Source organism: Oryzias melastigma, linkage group LG21 (assembly GCF_002922805.2).
Source record: "Oryzias melastigma strain HK-1 linkage group LG21, ASM292280v2, whole genome shotgun sequence".
Lineage (NCBI taxonomy): Eukaryota > Metazoa > Chordata > Actinopteri > Beloniformes > Adrianichthyidae > Oryzias > Oryzias melastigma.
The window spans coordinates 11,444,446-11,461,301 of record NC_050532.1 but is presented as its reverse complement, the minus strand read 5'-3'; the positions used below and the strand labels follow the sequence as shown (position 1 = coordinate 11,461,301).

Genomic DNA, 16,856 nt, shown 5'->3' with positions numbered 1-16,856 from the left:
GACCTCCGTCTGAACAGGAGTCGGGGTGGGCTCTTTAACTGGAGTAACCTGCACAAGAATAGTGCCACAGGAGGGGAGGGTGTGGAGGAAAAAGAGGGAGAGTAGATGGGAGAAAGAGGGAGTGTGTCCATGAAAACAGTGTTTGTGGAGGAGAGGGAGGGAGGAAGCAGACTTTCGGCAGTGTGATCAGTTGGTGGTTCTACAGCTCTTTCTACGTTCCTCTTGTCCTCACCGCCGAGGCATTGCAGCAGATTTTTCTGTTCGTTCAGGGATGGGAGGCCCCCTCTCGAGGTTTTAGATGGACATCTGGAATTAGGTCACTGCTCTGTTGGGGATCATGGAGATGAACGGTCGTGCTCACCCGCCGTCCATACCTGAGGATGGCGAAGCCCCCGACCAAGTGCACCGCCGGGAGATGAACGGCTTCCACACCAGTCAGAGTGACGGAGGAGACACTGAACTGCCGGTGTCCAAGTCTCAAAGGAGGAAGAGTGATGTTAAAGTCTACAAAGAGTTCTGCGACTTTTATGCTCGCTTGTAAGTAGTTGAAATTACATTTTTAAGGGAAGTCTGAAGCTTTAAAAGGTGTACCTACTTAAATTTAGCATCAAGTCACCTCATAGGTCATGAGATCATTATTTCCAACATTTTCCTGTGGAAATGCCAACCAAAAGCGCTGGAAAAGAAGCTGTTTGTTCAAGGGGGAGTTAGCATGAAGGAATCCGCTCTCGCTGATGGGGAGTGTGTTAACTCGGAGCTGACTGCAGTGTTACAGAATGTGAAGAATTCTGATATGCTTCGAGCTGGCTTTCACCGGCCACTTTGATTAGCTCAAGCCGCCAGGCTGCCATGTTTGTGTGGGATCGGGGAGCCCTACTAGAGGGAGAGCACAGTGGAGGACTATTTTGGTGGAAAGGGGGGAAGTTGTTACGCAAAGTGGCAGCTGGCATTTGAGGTATGAGTGCCTGGGACTCAGAAAGGCTAAATATATATGGTGCATTTCTGAGCGATACAGGTTCATCATTGGCTGTGGGGAAATAGAGACGTGGGATCCCCCGCAGTTTTTGGAGGGGACATTTTAAAGCTTTAAAGTGAATCAGTATTTGGCCAATTAGAGGAAGATTTCTTATCCCGCAATGAAAGCAGTAATTTCTTTATTTCTCCTCCAACAAATGGAAACCAAAAACTGCGAAAGTCATTGAGGAAAAGTGTGGTTCTAGTGTGGTTTGCTTTCTAGGACATACTTTCTGCAGAGCGGCAGTAAGTAGTTCATTAGAAATTCACCTCTGAGTTGTGGGCGGGCCCTTCCTGTTGCTCAGAGAGACCGTTGTTAAGAGCAACCCCGCCCCGCTGAATGAGAGATGTTTATGCGCTAGCTTAAACATCCATCCATCTCCTTCCATCTTCTTCCGCTCATCCAGGACTGGATCGTAGGAGCAGCAGTCTAAGCAAACTTACCCAAACTTCCCTGTCCCCGGTCACTTCCTCCAGCTCTTCTAGGGGCACCCCAAGATGTTGCCAGGCCAGCCGAGACACAATTTTAAAAAACAACAATTTAAAAAATTCATAAAGTGTTTAAAGTCTTTGTTCTCTGTCATCAAGAAAAATGCCACGTGAATTTGTCAAAAACACCAAAAACATGATTTTCGTCTGAATTTTTTTCCTCACATCTTGGCGGGATGCATTGCCTCCAAACCTCAGTCCTTCCAAAAATGTGCAAGCCGGCGAGACATTTGGCGCCCGACAGTTATTGGAACGTGCTCAGTGAGGCTGTTGTGGAGATATGGATTTGACAATCACCTGTCAATCAAAAGACAATGCAGGGTTTTTAATGTCAAATAAGGCCAGTAAACGTGACATTAACTTACTACGGAGGTGACGGAAAGGTTTTGAGTGACATAAAAGGGTTGGTTTTCCTGGACATTAGTGGAGGAAGGAAGCTGAGAGTATTCACAACACAATCAGGAGTTTGCATCATTTTCCTTAGCTGCCAACCACACTCCTTTTATAGACAAAGGACAATAAAAAGTAAAGCAAAAAGTGTTCTTGTACTAGTAGTGAATGTCTGGAGAGTTAGTCAACATTGTTGCCTTTTACTTCTTGCTCTGTCTTGCTGCCCTTATAACTGTAATCCACTCCTTCATTGATTCTGCTGAGAAGTATTTTAATGATCCAACATCCTCGCAGCACACCTTTTCCACCCCCATCTCCGATATTCTCTTAGTCAGAGTATCTTGAGCTGCAAGAACCTTCATAAAAATTCCCTATGTGACCCGCACATGTGTTAGAGCACAACTGCGCTTAACCTGATTCAGATGTATGAAAACAGCTTATGAGCAGAGCCAAACAGAAAGCAAAAGCTTTGGGGAATTTTAAATTTAATGAAGAAAACGTATTATAGTTTTTTTTGCTTTTATTGGCAGTCAGGCTGGTGTTTGTGTTGGGGTGCCAGGAGCATGTAGGAGGTGGAAATGCCTGAGAGATGTATCACTTCCTCCCACAAATCCTTCGGACAGGGCAGGGCTCTCTGTCTGTTTGATATCAGTCCAGATAGGGCATATCAAGGAGTATGTGTTTAATAAACCAAGAGAACTGGAAACATCTTGCTTCAACATGGGGGTTTTAATGCTGTAGATGTTGAAAGATGGAGTTGGGTTTATCTGAAAAATTATTATTTTAGATGCAAGATAAATTAATTATTTTAAAGACATTTCTTTTTATTATTATAAATTATTCTTTCTAATAATCCTTGATGTGGAAAATAGACAAAAATGGTTAAATTAAAATGAGCAGAATTGATCCCTGTATAAAACTCAGCAGCTTTGTGTGGATGTGTTGCCAAGAGACAGAGTGGTATTCTGACCTTTAAAGCAAAGCAGGGGAGTTCAGGATTCTCCTTCTATCCTGCTCTCCTAGGGCCTTTTTTTAAATTAAATCTGCAGGTTCAAATGTTAGGATTGACAGGAGATTTATTGTCAGAACCATGGATACAGTTACATATATTAAAGTCGTATTCACTAGTCAAGCAGATCAAAAAACACCTTTTTCTGACGCACAAATGGTTAAACTAAATAAAAACTTTAAGAAAATTAGAAAATGTGCATTTCCTGTGGAAATATGTTTGACTGCAAAATTGTAGAAGGTGGTTGCTTGAATTGCTTTACTGCGTGAGTTTTAGTAGAAAAAGTTGAAGTTAATTTAAAGGAAAAAGGTTAACTATATTGCTGATGCTAATTTGCAAAAGCTATAAGAGTAAAGCTGCAGAAGACCATTCCCAATGCAATGCTGCAAAATTTTTGGCAAATTAGTGGAAAAACCTTGGTACATGCCAAATTCGACAAAAACTTATTGCTAAAATATTAGCTAAACTTAAAATTTGCTTTAAAAACAGCAGTAGATGCCAAATTTGCAAAAAGTTAGCAAGTTGCTGAAATATTAGCTTAACTCCAAATTAGCCTGAAAAAACTGAGTAGATGGTAATTTAGCCAAAAAAAGCTTGCATGTTCCTGAAATATTAGCTAAACTCCAAAATACACACACAAAAAAAAAAAAACTCAACAAAAGCCAAAATATCCACAAAAAAGCTAGCATGTAGCCAAAGTATAAGCTTAGGTCTAAGATAACTTAAAAATCTTCTGTAAATGCCAAATTAGCTATAAATGCTATTAGAGTGAAGTATGTTGCCAAAGATTTGACTCACTGCTAACAAACAAAAACGTCCCAGAAAGCAGATTTCAGGATGATAACAGAAACTAGTTGGTTGGAAATAATAAATCTGAACTAATATTGATCAGATTCACATTGGGCCAACTATCAGCTTTTATTTGGGAGTCAAAATCCTAAATGCTTCAGCTGAAGTCTGATGGGGTTTGGATGTTTCTCATCTGTTTGTGAAAGCTGATGAGGTCTGGTCTCTGCTCCAGATTTGCTCATGTGCTGATAGGAAGTGTGTCCAGAGTGAGGTGGACACTAATTCTGTGTTATGACAGCAAAACGCCTTTCAACCCCTGAAATGAGGAAACTGAGAGACTGAATATTCACACAGAAGACGTTAATAATCTTGTGGTTTCTTAATCCATTTTTGTTTTTCAGTAGAAGAAAATATCTGGGTCAGCTCTTTCAATGATTGTTAGCAGAATAGTTGAGACTGTAAAAAGGAAAAGGTTGAATCAGCTTCACATCAAAGGGATATTAATCTAGCATCAGCAGTGGCTTCATTCTGTTTCCTCAGCGGTTTCCCACCTCGACAATCCCCACGCCCTGATGAGCAGGGCCAAAGTAAACCTGTAGCACAAACTCTGTGTGTGTGTTTGTAGGTGTGCACGTGCCTTTGCGTGTGCGTGTTTCATCAGTTTTAGCTGAAGGGATCCTCCAGCTTCTCTGTCATTTTAGAAAATGTTCCAAGTAAAGATCAAATAAGACGCAACATTTTGGAACTAACTGTGAATCATCTGATTTAAGATGTGGATTAAAGTAAATTTCTTTTCTATGACACTAGATACTTAAGATTTGTTTTTATTCTTGTTTCAGCAACATGGCCAACGCTCTGGCCAACGCCATGTGTGAGCGGTGCAAGAGCGGCTTCGCTCCAGCCGAGAAAATAGTGAACAGCAACGGGGAGCTTTACCACGAGCAGTGCTTCGTCTGTGCCCAGTGTTTCCAGCAGTTCCCAGAGGGGCTCTTCTATGAGGTAACATCATGCTGCATAGAAATGAACCAAATCACTTGGAAATGATTACAGATAAAGAAGTCCTCTGTTTGTTTAAAAAAAAATGAATAACCACCTTATTAATGCATCAGCACAAACTTCAGCTTGCAGTGTGCAAGGAGGTGATTCAGAAACCATCCTCCAGTAATTATCTGAGAAACTTGAGCCTCCAAAATCAATGAGGAGATGTTTCTCTGAGTTTGATCAATACGAGCCCCAAAGCTCAGGATGCAACATTTTCTCCTCCTGCAGTTACTCTAAGTTTATGTCCAGCTAAGAATAACTCTGCTGACAAAGCACTTTAGTCGCCTTAACCTTTTAACCTTGTTAGCTTGTCCTTGAGATTTGTGAGAGTTAATGGCTCATGAACAAAGTCCAACGTAGATTTCTGCTTCTTTCTGACGTAATAGAAATAGTTTGTATTTCAAACAGGAAGCTGCATGATTGCAGTAAGAAACAATGAAATTAGAATCATCTTTTGTTTATTATTGTGATCTATTGTGTTTTTTTTATCATAATTATGCAGTTTTTAGCCAAAATAAAAAAACCTGGGACTTATTCTAAGACATATTTTCTCCAGTTCATTAGAAATTCGAGCATCCCCGCCCCCTCTTCCCCTCCCCGTAGCTCTCGATGTATGCACTCTCCCGGTACCTTACAGCTCCTCACACCCTCAACCTAACATTAGCGGTGTAACAAAGATGGCGAGCCATATGGAGCCATCCATATGTACAATTTTGAGAAAGCTGAATCAGATTGGATCACAGCAGAGAGCTTATTGCCAACCGATTGTAACTTCTTAGTAACAGCTACAAGCTTTTTAAAATGGCATTTTTGTATCTGCTCCTGGTTCACAACAATTTGAATAAATAATTTGGTTTAATTTTCTTTCTATCCGTCTTCTATCATCAGAAAAAATGCACAAGAACATGTTAAAAACACCAAAAATGTCATTTCCATCGGCGTGGGTCTTTAAGCCACAGTGTCAAGATAGCCGTTTCTCTTAATCCCCCTTTTCAGATAGACTTTTTCTTTTTTTTTAACGTCTTTCATCTTTAAAATGCTTTAGATTCTTATGACATATTTTCTGTCATTTTGACAGTTTGAAGGCAGGAAGTACTGTGAGCACGACTTCCAGATGCTCTTCGCTCCGTGTTGCCATCAGTGTTGTGAGTGCATCACTTTTTATCACGCCAAGCTGTTTGTCAGTTTTTTCACTCACATCATTTCTATGTAAACTCACAGGCGAGTTCATTATCGGCCGTGTGATCAAGGCGATGAACAACAGCTGGCATCCAGACTGCTTCTGCTGTGTGATCTGCCATACTGTGCTCGCAGACGTTGGATTTGTTAAAAATGCTGGACGGTCAGTCTACTGTTCTAACAAGGATTCAATATTAAGTTAGTGACTGTTTTGACCTTGAGGAGTGATTTTTTTTTTTTTTTTTTTTTTCTGTTCTCCGTCCCACCAGACACTTGTGCCGCCCGTGCCACAATAAAGAGAAAGCTCGGGGTCTCGGCAAGTACATCTGTCAGAAGTGTCACGCCATTATCGATGAGCAGCCGCTGCTGTTCAAGAACGACCCCTATCACCCGGATCACTTCAACTGCAACAACTGCGGGTACTCTCATCCTCCAACACACACTGGGCTCTTGTCTGACTCACAAATATGAACAATGTAATCCACAGAAAGATGAGCTGATCGCCCTCTAGTGGACAAACACTGTAACTGTAAATGCAGGATGAAAACTTTTGTTATAGTTTTTTGTTAGAGATTTTATTTTAGATTATTTGTTGCATTAAAAAAACTATTATCTTCTTCATCTATTATCATCAGTGTTATTTCTTGTTTCCCTCTGCAGTAAGGAGCTGACGGCTGATGCCAGGGAGCTGAAGGGAGAACTCTACTGTCTGCCCTGCCACGACAAGATGGGCGTGCCCATCTGCGGCGCCTGTAGGAGACCCATCGAGGGCCGTGTGGTCAATGCCATGGGCAAGCAGTGGCATGTGGAGGTACGACCCAAATCACACTTTAGTTATAACAATGTTGCTAAAACAGAATACAAAATTACAATTTAATGTTTTGTCAGTTGAAATGTGTTAGGACACTGTTGTGTTGTAATAATTTCTCACTTGTATTAGCTAATTTGGTCACAGAGATCTTTATTTTATGCTGATGTCCCCATCTAGTGTTCAAAGTTGGAAAATACACTTCTAAACTTGTAAACTGCAAAACAAGGAGGAACCACAGAATGCCTGTTTGAGTTTAAAAAAGCACACTCCGTTTTTTTCTTTCATTTTGCTCATTTAAAGACCTTTAATTTTTACCACATATGTACATTTGCACAATTTCTCTTACCAGTGTATTAACTTTGAGATTATAGATATTTCTATTTTAATTTCACACTTTAAGTCTGCTTCATACTTGCTCTGTCAAGTGCAGAACTATTTGCAGAGACACTTATTCATGACATGGAGTTTTAAAATAAACTTGTTTATTAATGTTTTCTGCCTACATGATTTGCAACAGCCTCACACCTTCTAACAAAGAGTATTTCAGCATTTAATTTAGTGGTTATTTGTATAAAGTGTTTTATGTACAAGCAACTTCAGGGAAGATCACCCAACATTTTCAGTTATATACAATTAGGGATGGGAATCTTAGAGTGATTCATTATTCATGGATCCCGATACCAACAGTATCACGATTTGGCAAATATTGACAAATATAACAATATCGTTAAGGCTAAAAATGTAATGATTCAGTAAAAACTGATGATGTGGCACCAGTACCAAGCATCTCTGCACTTCACTGACATTCTCATGAGAACCTCCCCCTGGTGGACTTCTATGGTATTTAAAAAAAAAAGATTACTGGAAGGGAAAGACGGTACTGTGAACTGTTCGCAAGTTGAAATATCGTGATAGTTCGCCATGCCAATATGTCGCCAGTAAGTCTCCTTACTCCACTAAAATTGTGATGCATCCATTTGCAGACAAATAGAACCAATAATGTTTTCATTTTCCGCTTCCGAGGCTTCAAAGGTCCAATATTACTCAAAGTTTTTTTTTTTTTTTTGCTACGCTAATGTTGTTGGGGTTGTAAGGGGCTGTAAGCTAGTGGGCGAGAGTGTAAACCACGAAATGCTGGGACAACAAGGTTACTTCTGCACCAACAGTCCCGCCCTCAACTCAGAGGCGAATTTCTAACAAACTTCTGCTGCGCTACATAAAATATGTCTTATAAAATGACACAGGCTTGATGATATTAGCTAAAAACGCCATAATTATGATTAAAGACTTATTTTACAATTGATAAAAATATAGTTGGCGTAGCACTTTAATAAGAAATTCAAATAATTTTCAGCATTTTTTTAGAGATAATGGTGAACACAGTTTTAGCCTCTAATTCTGGGCTCCTGAAGTCTAACTGAGAAGTAAATATTTGTTTTTATGCTTTAACTTTGTAATCTGTAGGGTCATTTAGAGAATAAGTGGATTATTATTTTTATCTTTTTATCCGTATGATGGCAATAACAGGACGTGCTTTGCTTTATATATACCAACTGAGTGTCCTTGTTTCTTTTTTTATTTTCCAGCATTTTGTGTGTGCTAAGTGTGAGAAACCCTTCCTGGGGCATCGTCACTACGAGCGAAAGGGTCTGGCTTATTGTGAGACCCACTACAACCAGGTAAAGCTTGCTCGTGTTTCTCTACCAGAGTATCATGTTCATCAGTGAATATGTTCCAGAACAAAATGTAAGCTTTTCGTGTAATTCACGTTTGTGGCCACATTAAGAGCATTTTTCTGAAGGGCTGACAGTACAGAGCAGAGCAGGCAGGTTGTGTGTCTCTACTGCTGACTCTGGATTCTCCTCTTTCATCTCACTCAGCTGTTCGGAGACGTTTGCTACCACTGCAACCGAGTGATTGAAGGAGACGGTGAGAACTTTTTAGATCTTCAACAACACCAGAAGTGCAGTTATCAGTTCTAGATTCTTCACTTCTTCATACATTATCATAATTTTTTCTTCTTATGATATTATCAAAGAATCATTTTATGTTTGTGAGTAACTAGAATGTTTTTTTCTTTCAGTGGTGTCTGCCCTCAACAAGGCTTGGTGTGTCAACTGCTTTGGATGCTCCACCTGCAACACCAAGCTCACCCTCAAGTAAGTGACACACATTGTGGGTTTAGATTAGATAAATAAGTCTTAATAAGTTTATCTGATGTATAAGGAAGCTCCAGAAAATTGAGTCACATGAGAAATTAATTCTAAATGACATATTTTTGAAGAAAAACACCAAATTTTATAATCAAAAGAACAAAAAGAACACCTGAAAAGCTAACAAATGGAAAGAAACAGGAAGATAAATGCAGTTAACTGGCAGAAATGAGAAAAGAGGTGAGTATTTCAAAATAAAATATGAAACCAGCTCTTTCTCTTTCTTTCATTTAAGGCTGTTAAATGTTCTGTTTTCTCATCTCACTTTTCTGCTGTTTATCTGAACTCCTTTGCTTTTCTTCTGTTCAACCATCTTCCCTCCTGCTATCTTTACTATCTTCTCCCCTCTTTCTTGCTCGCCCATCACCTCCTCTCCGTGGCCCCTGCTCCGTCAGGGATAAGTTTGTGGAGGTGGACCTGAAGCCGGTGTGCAAACACTGCTACGAACGCCTTCCAGACGACATGAAGCGCCGGCTGGCCAAGCGCGAACGCGACTCCAAGGAGAAGAAGAAGAAACCACTGATCCCCATGTGTCTGTGATCCTTTCTTGCTCCTTTCTCCTCACTTCATTCATTCTTCCTTTGGTCAGTGTCCATCTCCCGTTCTGTTTTGCCTCACTGTCTGTTCGTGACGCTCCTAACCCTCATGCCACGGTTGTATGGAAGCAGAAAGGTTGCAGGCGAACAGAAAGGGAGTGACCTTTTTCTGTAATATTACAGCACGAGACCAGCTGTAAGCAGGAAACGGAGATCGGGATTTAGGCTGTGCAAACAGGAAAATCAGATCAATCACAGGCTGAAGGGAAAGCTTTGTTTCACAATATGTCTGGTGTGGGAAGTAATTCTTTAAATACTTCCGAAAGCTTTTCACCGGAGCACAGAAGGCTTCCAGCAACATTTACATGCTGTGGTATTTTAATTAGAGGCAGCCAAGATAAAGAGTTTAGAAGGAATGAAATAAAAAAGTTCAGGAGATTCACGTCAATGTGCCTTTCTTTGATTAAATACAGGATTATTGTTTATTTTTTTTACGAAGAATTGGAGCCAGTGAGGTTGTAAGGTTAAGGTTGTAAATTTACGAGAAAAAAAGTCATGATTTAAATTTCTAGAATAAAGTCATATATTTATTGCTTTAAAAATCAGGCTAAAGTTCTCACTTTTTTTCTTGTAAATTTACGTGTTTTAAAGTCATAAATTTATAACTTTAAAAGTCGTAAATCTACAACTTTAAAACGCGTAAATTTACAAGAAAAAAGTCAAAAATTAACAAGAAAAAAAAACACCAAAGTTGTCTTTATATTGGAGATGTAAGACGTGAAGCATTTTGTGAAGCTTTATTTCCAAAAACAAAGAAATTCTGGACCTTTTGCCAAATGAAAATCAAATTATTACTAGTTGGCTTCCCAGGGTTCATTGTCGGTAATGTGGATTTTCATAAGTAAAATAAGGTTAAATAAGAATTTATTTTAATCAGTGTGCTTCCGAAAAAAAAATGAATGTAGTGTGTACTATATCTTTTAACCGTGATGCGCTCTTATGGAGTCCAGTGAAGATGAAAAAAAATCCTTGAAATAAAAAGTTCAGCGCGCTGTCTTGTGGGGTCAGATGACCCCACTTTTAATGTAAGCATGCGTAGGATAGCACAAGAGTTACGAGTCAAAGTTCACCTTAAATAGAAATGTGGATGTTCATGGCGCCCATTGATCACTGACACGCATGTTCATGTTCTCATACCACTGCATGTGCATTGGTACGAGTGTTTTTAGAAACTCACTCAGATGGAAATCGTGTTATTATTTTAATTTTTTTACATTTTCTTGTGGCATTTTTCTGATTATAGAGGACATATATAAAGGAAAATTTAGCTCAAAATAACATGTTTGAGTATTTCTTTATTCAAAAGACCACTGGGAAAACTTTTAATCCATAAGAGTCCATTGTGACAACAGAAAAATATCAGAATGTCTTCTGTAGTCAACTTGCTCTTTGGTATATTCCACATTATTTTCATTTTAAGGAAAAACTGGTTCTTAAGATGTTCAGAGTGGGTCTTTAAGTGCCTTTAAAGGTATTAAACTTACTGTGTCAGAAAAAAACCCCTCTTATTCAGGATTTAAAAAGCAAATTTCATGCAAATATTAAAGTCACTCAACCATCCACATTTTCTGTCTGCTTTTGTTTTCAGGAACAAGTTTGTGGAGTTTGACATGAAGCCAGTGTGTAAGAAATGCTACGAAAAGTTCCCGCTGGAGCTGAAGAAGAGGCTGAAGAAACTGTCTGAGACCGTCGCTCGGAAGTAAACGCCGCTCGGGAAGATGCAACGAAAACCACGCTCCAACCCACCCTTTAAAAAGTCGTTGTTGTGCTTATGTTACATTTAGCTTGGATGTTGCACTTAGAATCACGAGTTTAGAGTCACTTTATTCATCAGAAACTGGCTCCAAACCAACCGTCAGCTCGAGTGCCTTTTTCCTCAAATTCTGCACTGTATATCTTTTATATTCTGGCTTTCTTTATTGCTAAATATACCTTTAAATAAAAAATACAAACCATCATAACTGGTCTTATATACTTGATAATAAAAATTGTGCTTTAAAAAGTAAATGATGTTTTATGCAAGAAATGTTTGCCAGTGTATTTTGCAAATATGTGAGACTTTTATTTTGTAATTAAGTAAAACTAAAGAAAGTATTATGCTTCCTGTTTTTTTAGCACCAAAAGTTTGAATATTATGCCAAAATACTTAGCTTAAATTGTTCAGTATTTTCACCAATAAAGTAGTGATTTCATATAAAATGTTTCAGAAACACTCATCTATGCAAACCAGATGTTTAACCACATTTCTTTTTTCCCATTTTGTCTTGTTATATGTATGCTTTAGCCACATTTAAACATAATATTCAATATGAATCAATAAAGATGAACAATATTTATTTACAATAGTAGCTTTAGTTGATCACTGCTCCCCGTCATCTAACACTGAGCAGCTTTACAGTCCCGGGTTTGCATGGCAGCTGCTAATGCTCTGTTTATTACAACACGGTGACGTATAGACGCCGCCGGATGTGGGAATAACATTGGATTTTGGAACGTTGCCTGTGCTGTTTGTAATCCAAAAAAGTGATCCTCTTAAGGAAGTGGAGGCTTTTTTACTTTCTTCAGGCTCAGACCTCAATAGAGGAGGGCAAACCAGCAGCTTTACGGAAATCCGGTATTTGATCATAGGATGTTTATGCAGCCTAATACAAAGTATGTAGTTTGCTTATTTGTTGATATTTGTACAAAATTATATAAAAACTGATATTTCTGTGAGGCTTCATCTTATGCATACAATGTTTATGAAGATATTTGTTGTGTGTTGACAAACCAAACTGCATGTCCCAGGCTAGAATAGACATGTTTGTTAATTCCAAATGTTGACAGCTCATCTGAATAAAATTATATCAGCACTATTAGTGTCCGTACTTTGATTTTATTTTAATTTTATTTAATAAAAAAAAAGAGTACACATGTTTAAATAAACCATTCATGATTCAAAAACAATACTCAGATCTATTTAAATGTATGTTTATTTTCCTAATCCACAAATGCCATTAACACTTACTTTTCTGGTTGTTATTTCTTTCAATAACTTTTTTTTTTTTACATTGGATAACCTTTTTTTATGGGGGAAAACCATTGATTATAAAAATATTTTTATATGCAGTCAATGGGGAAAACCAACTCCATGTGAAACCCCACCCCTCTTTCAAAACTAGTTGCGTCACAGGGAATCCTCGTTTTCTATTGGTCAACCACCTGGATTGAAGGACCCGCCACCCACGTGACCATCTGCCCTTTTTTTTTTGACTGCGAGACTTCGCGTTAGCATCATGGGGAGCTAACGTGCTGGAGCTTACATTGGCCGCGGCGTTTTTGATATTTTGGAAGTCATTTGTGACCTGTGTTATGGTATATGAAGGAAGTGAACACATTTTAAGTCATGCGGCGAAGTAAAGTCGAAGTGGACCGTTACGTTTCCTCGGTCTTGGGCTCCTCTCCCTCTCCGAAAGAGGTAAGTGGAGCGTTAGCTGCTATGCTAGTCGTGCATGTGACAACCTGAAGCGAAAGGATAGATACGCCAGAATAACCTCCAAGTGAGCCCAAACCATACGTGTGCTTGAAATGATGTGTGGTACGTGTGCCACCTTGTCTTGTTGGTGTTTTTTCGTTTGTTATACTAACGCTGACCTGTCCTGTAGCGGGGATATTAGCTAACCGGCGTCTGACTGAACGGAAACGCGCGCGGCACAGAGTTGTAGCTCAGACGTTGAGCTAGCCACAACCAGTCACCGTACACGATTGAAATGATTCAGTAATGATTAATAATTTGACGTGTGTGAACCATGTAGAGAAAACTATTAACATTAAATAAAACATAACATGACATTCAATGTTGATGTAGAATTTGAATGGAATCAGCAAATTAACACGGTTGCTATGTTGTCGTTAAGATTGAATGGAGAGAGGTTGTAAAAAGGTCCTTTCTTGGTTTTCATAATTGAAGCAGGGGTTCTTCTCATGTCACCGTTCATAAATAATTTTAAAAAGAGGCTTTATATGAGACTAAAGTGCAGCTTTGAGTTGAAAATAAAAGCACCCCTGCTGTCATTTGTGAAATGCCTGTAACTTGGTGTGTGTTCAGAGAGCTTTTATTATGATGTTATTAGTTCAGCAACAAAAAATGAATAAATTTGAATTTATGCTTTACGATCTTTCCACAGAAGCCAGTGAAAGGATTTTTGTTTGCTAAACTGTACCTTGAAGCAAAAGAATATGAACTTGCAAAAAGGTAAGAATGTCAAAGTGCATTGTTGCCTCACTGTAGCTTTCTGTACATTCTGATGGTTGCCTGTGCTGTTTTTAGACATGTTTCAGAGTATCTTAAGGTGCAAGAGAGGGATCCGAAAGCACATAAATTCCTTGGACAACTCTACGAGAGAGACGGAGAGCTCAACAAGGCTGTTGGATGCTACAAGGTAGAGATGAGGATATGTTGTGAAAATAAAACCCATTAAGTGTTATTATAGAATTATTTAAACTAACCACAAATCCAGTTTTTGCAGATTTTTTAGGATTTAATTATTTTGTGTCACCTGTATTTTAAAAATTCATTACTACCTGACCTTCAATGTGGAATACTGTGCGCAACACTGATATTTAGAAGTCTTGTTTATGTCTCATTAGTGAATAAGAGGTGTAAAACACACATGCACATTTAGGGACATGTCGTATTTTGACCAGTATTCAACATACTTAAAATCCAACTCCAAAGTGAATCATATTTGTAGTGTTTTAACATGTTTTTGTGGCATTTTTCTGATGATTGAGGATATATATAAAAGAAAATTAAGCTCAGATTTTATTTCTGAGTATTTATTTGTTCAAATCATCGTAATTCAGAAACAGATGCAAAAATGCAGCTGGACAAAGAAAAACAGCATAATCATAACTAAAAGGCCACAGGGAATGTCACTTAAACACTTATCACTTCCACCATAAACAAAAAAGAAACTGTTTAAAGCTGCAACAGTTCCGAGTCTATTTTTGTTTATTATTTGTTTATTGGGTGTATCTCAAAAACTGTTTTGTAGTCATAAGAATCCTTTATCTTTTTTCTGAATTTAAGCCCGGAGCTGTATATTCAGTATTTTCTTTCTTTCTTTTTCTTTTTTTTTTTTTTAATACTTGCATTTAAATTTTGTTGTAAGATTTCTTTACCTGTGTGTTTTTTCGTAGCGCTCCGTGGACTTGAACCCCACACAGAGGGACCTGGTCCTGAAAGTGGCCGAGTTACTTGTTGGTAAGGAGGAGTGTGACAGCAGAGCAGAGTTTTGGGTGGATAAAGCTGCAAAACTTTTGCCCGGCAACCCAACGGTCTTCACCCTAAAGGTGGGACATTTTTTTCTTCTGTTAGACGGCTTATCAAAAACATTCAAAAATAAATGGTTGTTTGTTTATCTAACCCTGTTTTGGAGTGTTCTCTCTAGACTAAGTTAAAGAAATTAAGTGTTTGCACTAAAAATGACTCGTCACTTTGTGGTTCCTCGTATAGGAGCGTCTGTTGAGTCGTCAGGGCCAGCAGGGCTGGAACCAGTTGTTCGATCTCCTCCAAGCCGAGCTCGCAGCGCGGCCAGCCGATCCCCACGTGAACGTGAAGCTGGTGCAGCTGTTCTGCCAGGACGGACGGCTGGATGAAGCCGTTAAACACTGCCTGGCAGCTGAAAAGAGGGGCCTGTTGCGCCGCAGCAAAGAGTGGTACACAGTTGTGCTGCACACCCTGCAGGTCAGAACAGGCTGTCATTTAGAATATCTACAGATCACTTTGTGTCCTTTTTGGTTCATAAAAGGTTTTGCTCATGCTTATGTGTTTTTCAGGAGTATTTGGCTCAACCCAATACCTCTAGTAATGAGAAGTTGTGTCGCCGACTTCAGAAGGAAGTCCTGTTGACGCACTGCAACCTGCTGAGAATCACGCTTTCTGAGACCAACGTACAACCGAGTCTAGATGCATTCAGGAGGTACTTCAGATCCTATTTAATTTTTTTAAATGTCTTTTTCTTGCATAAAACTCTAATGAAAATATATAGCTTCTTGCTTCTCATTTTGAATCTATTTGAATAAGTAATATTTTCTTCAAAGTTACAGTATTTAAAGTACTCCTTAAATAAAAAAACATGTTTTTATAATAATCTTTCAAGTGGATGATCTAAACTTGAGGTCATTTGGTCCTGTTTCTTACTGACCAAAACTCAGTGAAAGACACAAAGTTCCAATTTATTATTTAAAAAAAATACTCTTGTGTTTTGTGCCCAATAAATTATTCATTTATAAAATTGAGCTTTTTAAATATTGAGGATAATTGAATTCAAGTGATTAACAAGTAAAGATATTACATAATTTTCCTTTATATACCAATCTTAAATTATTTACTTTTAACAGCAGCACATCATGTTCCTTCAAAATAAAATCCATCTTATGTCGACTAAAATACAGATCTTCTGATGCAGATTTACACAATAAAAAAAAATGGTAGAAGGCAAAGTCAAATGTGACATTTACTATCATTATTCCCTTTACTATTGAATAATAAACATGACAACATTGGTGTATTTTTTAGATCTATACTAATGAATGCAGTTGTTTACCTTAAGAACTTTGCCTATGTTCAACAACCATTAGACACGCAGAGTTTATGAGCATCAAAATGTGTATCTGACATGTTAAAATTCTTCTGAAAACTTAAGCTAATTAACGCAAATTATTACTTACCTTTTACGTTGCAGACCTCTGGTCTAAACAAAGCTTTGTGTTGTATTACACCACTTCCTGATTTGATAATGGTTATTTTTTTGATAAATAAATGATCTGAAGCACATCCTCTTCACATATCCCTTTTTGTCTTTTCTTTAACTCTGTTCAGCTTTGACGGTGCCATGCAGACGCTAAATACCGCCGCTAGACGACAATCCGATGATCTTTTGGAGATTTTTGTGGAGATGAGAGGTCACCTCTATCTGCTCGCTGCCACGCTGTTGTTGAAAATGGCTCACGAGCGCCAGCAAACCTGGAGGGCGGTCACTGATCTGTCTGCGATGTGCTACTTGCTGGCATACCAGGTACCTGTGCACTTACTGAGGATAAACTCTGCTCATAAATAGTTTATTGGAAAATATGTTTGTTTCCTTTTTTTGTCTGTGCAAGAGAAATGAGAATGTCTGTATTATTACTTTTTAAAGATGAATTGTGAAATTGTGTTTTTTCTATACTTCCACTATTCTAAACGATATGAGCTAAAAAATACATGTTTTCATTCTTAAATAAGTCTTATTGGGAAAATTATTTGAAATTGAATAAATTTTTTCAGTTTTGTCTAATTTTAT

At 38.4% G+C, this 16,856-nt stretch overlaps 2 protein-coding genes across 8 annotated transcripts in view; both read left to right on the top strand.

Moving 5' to 3' along the window:
* Positions 1–12,383, top strand: part of LOC112155345 (LIM and senescent cell antigen-like-containing domain protein 1) — a 25,913-nt gene extending 13,530 nt beyond the window's left edge. For 3 of the 6 annotated variants that reach the window (XM_024286896.2, XM_024286895.2, XM_024286894.2), the window contains 10 exons: positions 4,531–4,690; positions 5,811–5,877; positions 5,954–6,074; positions 6,181–6,330; positions 6,572–6,722; positions 8,309–8,401; positions 8,603–8,651; positions 8,806–8,881; positions 9,331–9,519; positions 11,120–11,256. In XM_024286896.2, the coding sequence (XP_024142664.1) occupies positions 4,535–4,690; positions 5,811–5,877; positions 5,954–6,074; positions 6,181–6,330; positions 6,572–6,722; positions 8,309–8,401; positions 8,603–8,651; positions 8,806–8,881; positions 9,331–9,475 (1,008 nt within the window). In that variant the 5' untranslated portion in view covers positions 4,531–4,534 and the 3' untranslated portion in view covers positions 9,476–9,519; positions 11,120–11,256. Of the gene's footprint in view, positions 1–86; positions 538–4,530; positions 4,691–5,810; positions 5,878–5,953; positions 6,075–6,180; positions 6,331–6,571; positions 6,723–8,308; positions 8,402–8,602; positions 8,652–8,805; positions 8,882–9,330; positions 9,520–11,119 lie in introns of those variants that run through there. The other 3 variants (XM_024286892.2, XM_024286893.2, XM_036217544.1) reach the window with 3 other exon arrangements.
* Positions 12,384–12,523: 140 nt separating this feature from the next.
* ranbp2 (RAN binding protein 2) overlaps positions 12,524–16,856 on the top strand; it is an 18,088-nt gene continuing 13,755 nt past the window's right edge. For both annotated transcript variants that reach the window (XM_024286134.2, XM_024286133.2), the window contains exons 1-7: positions 12,524–12,988; positions 13,698–13,765; positions 13,841–13,952; positions 14,713–14,865; positions 15,029–15,259; positions 15,352–15,494; positions 16,397–16,592. In XM_024286134.2, coding sequence (XP_024141902.1) covers positions 12,917–12,988; positions 13,698–13,765; positions 13,841–13,952; positions 14,713–14,865; positions 15,029–15,259; positions 15,352–15,494; positions 16,397–16,592 — 975 coding nt within the window. In that variant the 5' untranslated portion in view covers positions 12,524–12,916. The remainder of the gene's footprint in view (positions 12,989–13,697; positions 13,766–13,840; positions 13,953–14,712; positions 14,866–15,028; positions 15,260–15,351; positions 15,495–16,396; positions 16,593–16,856) is intronic.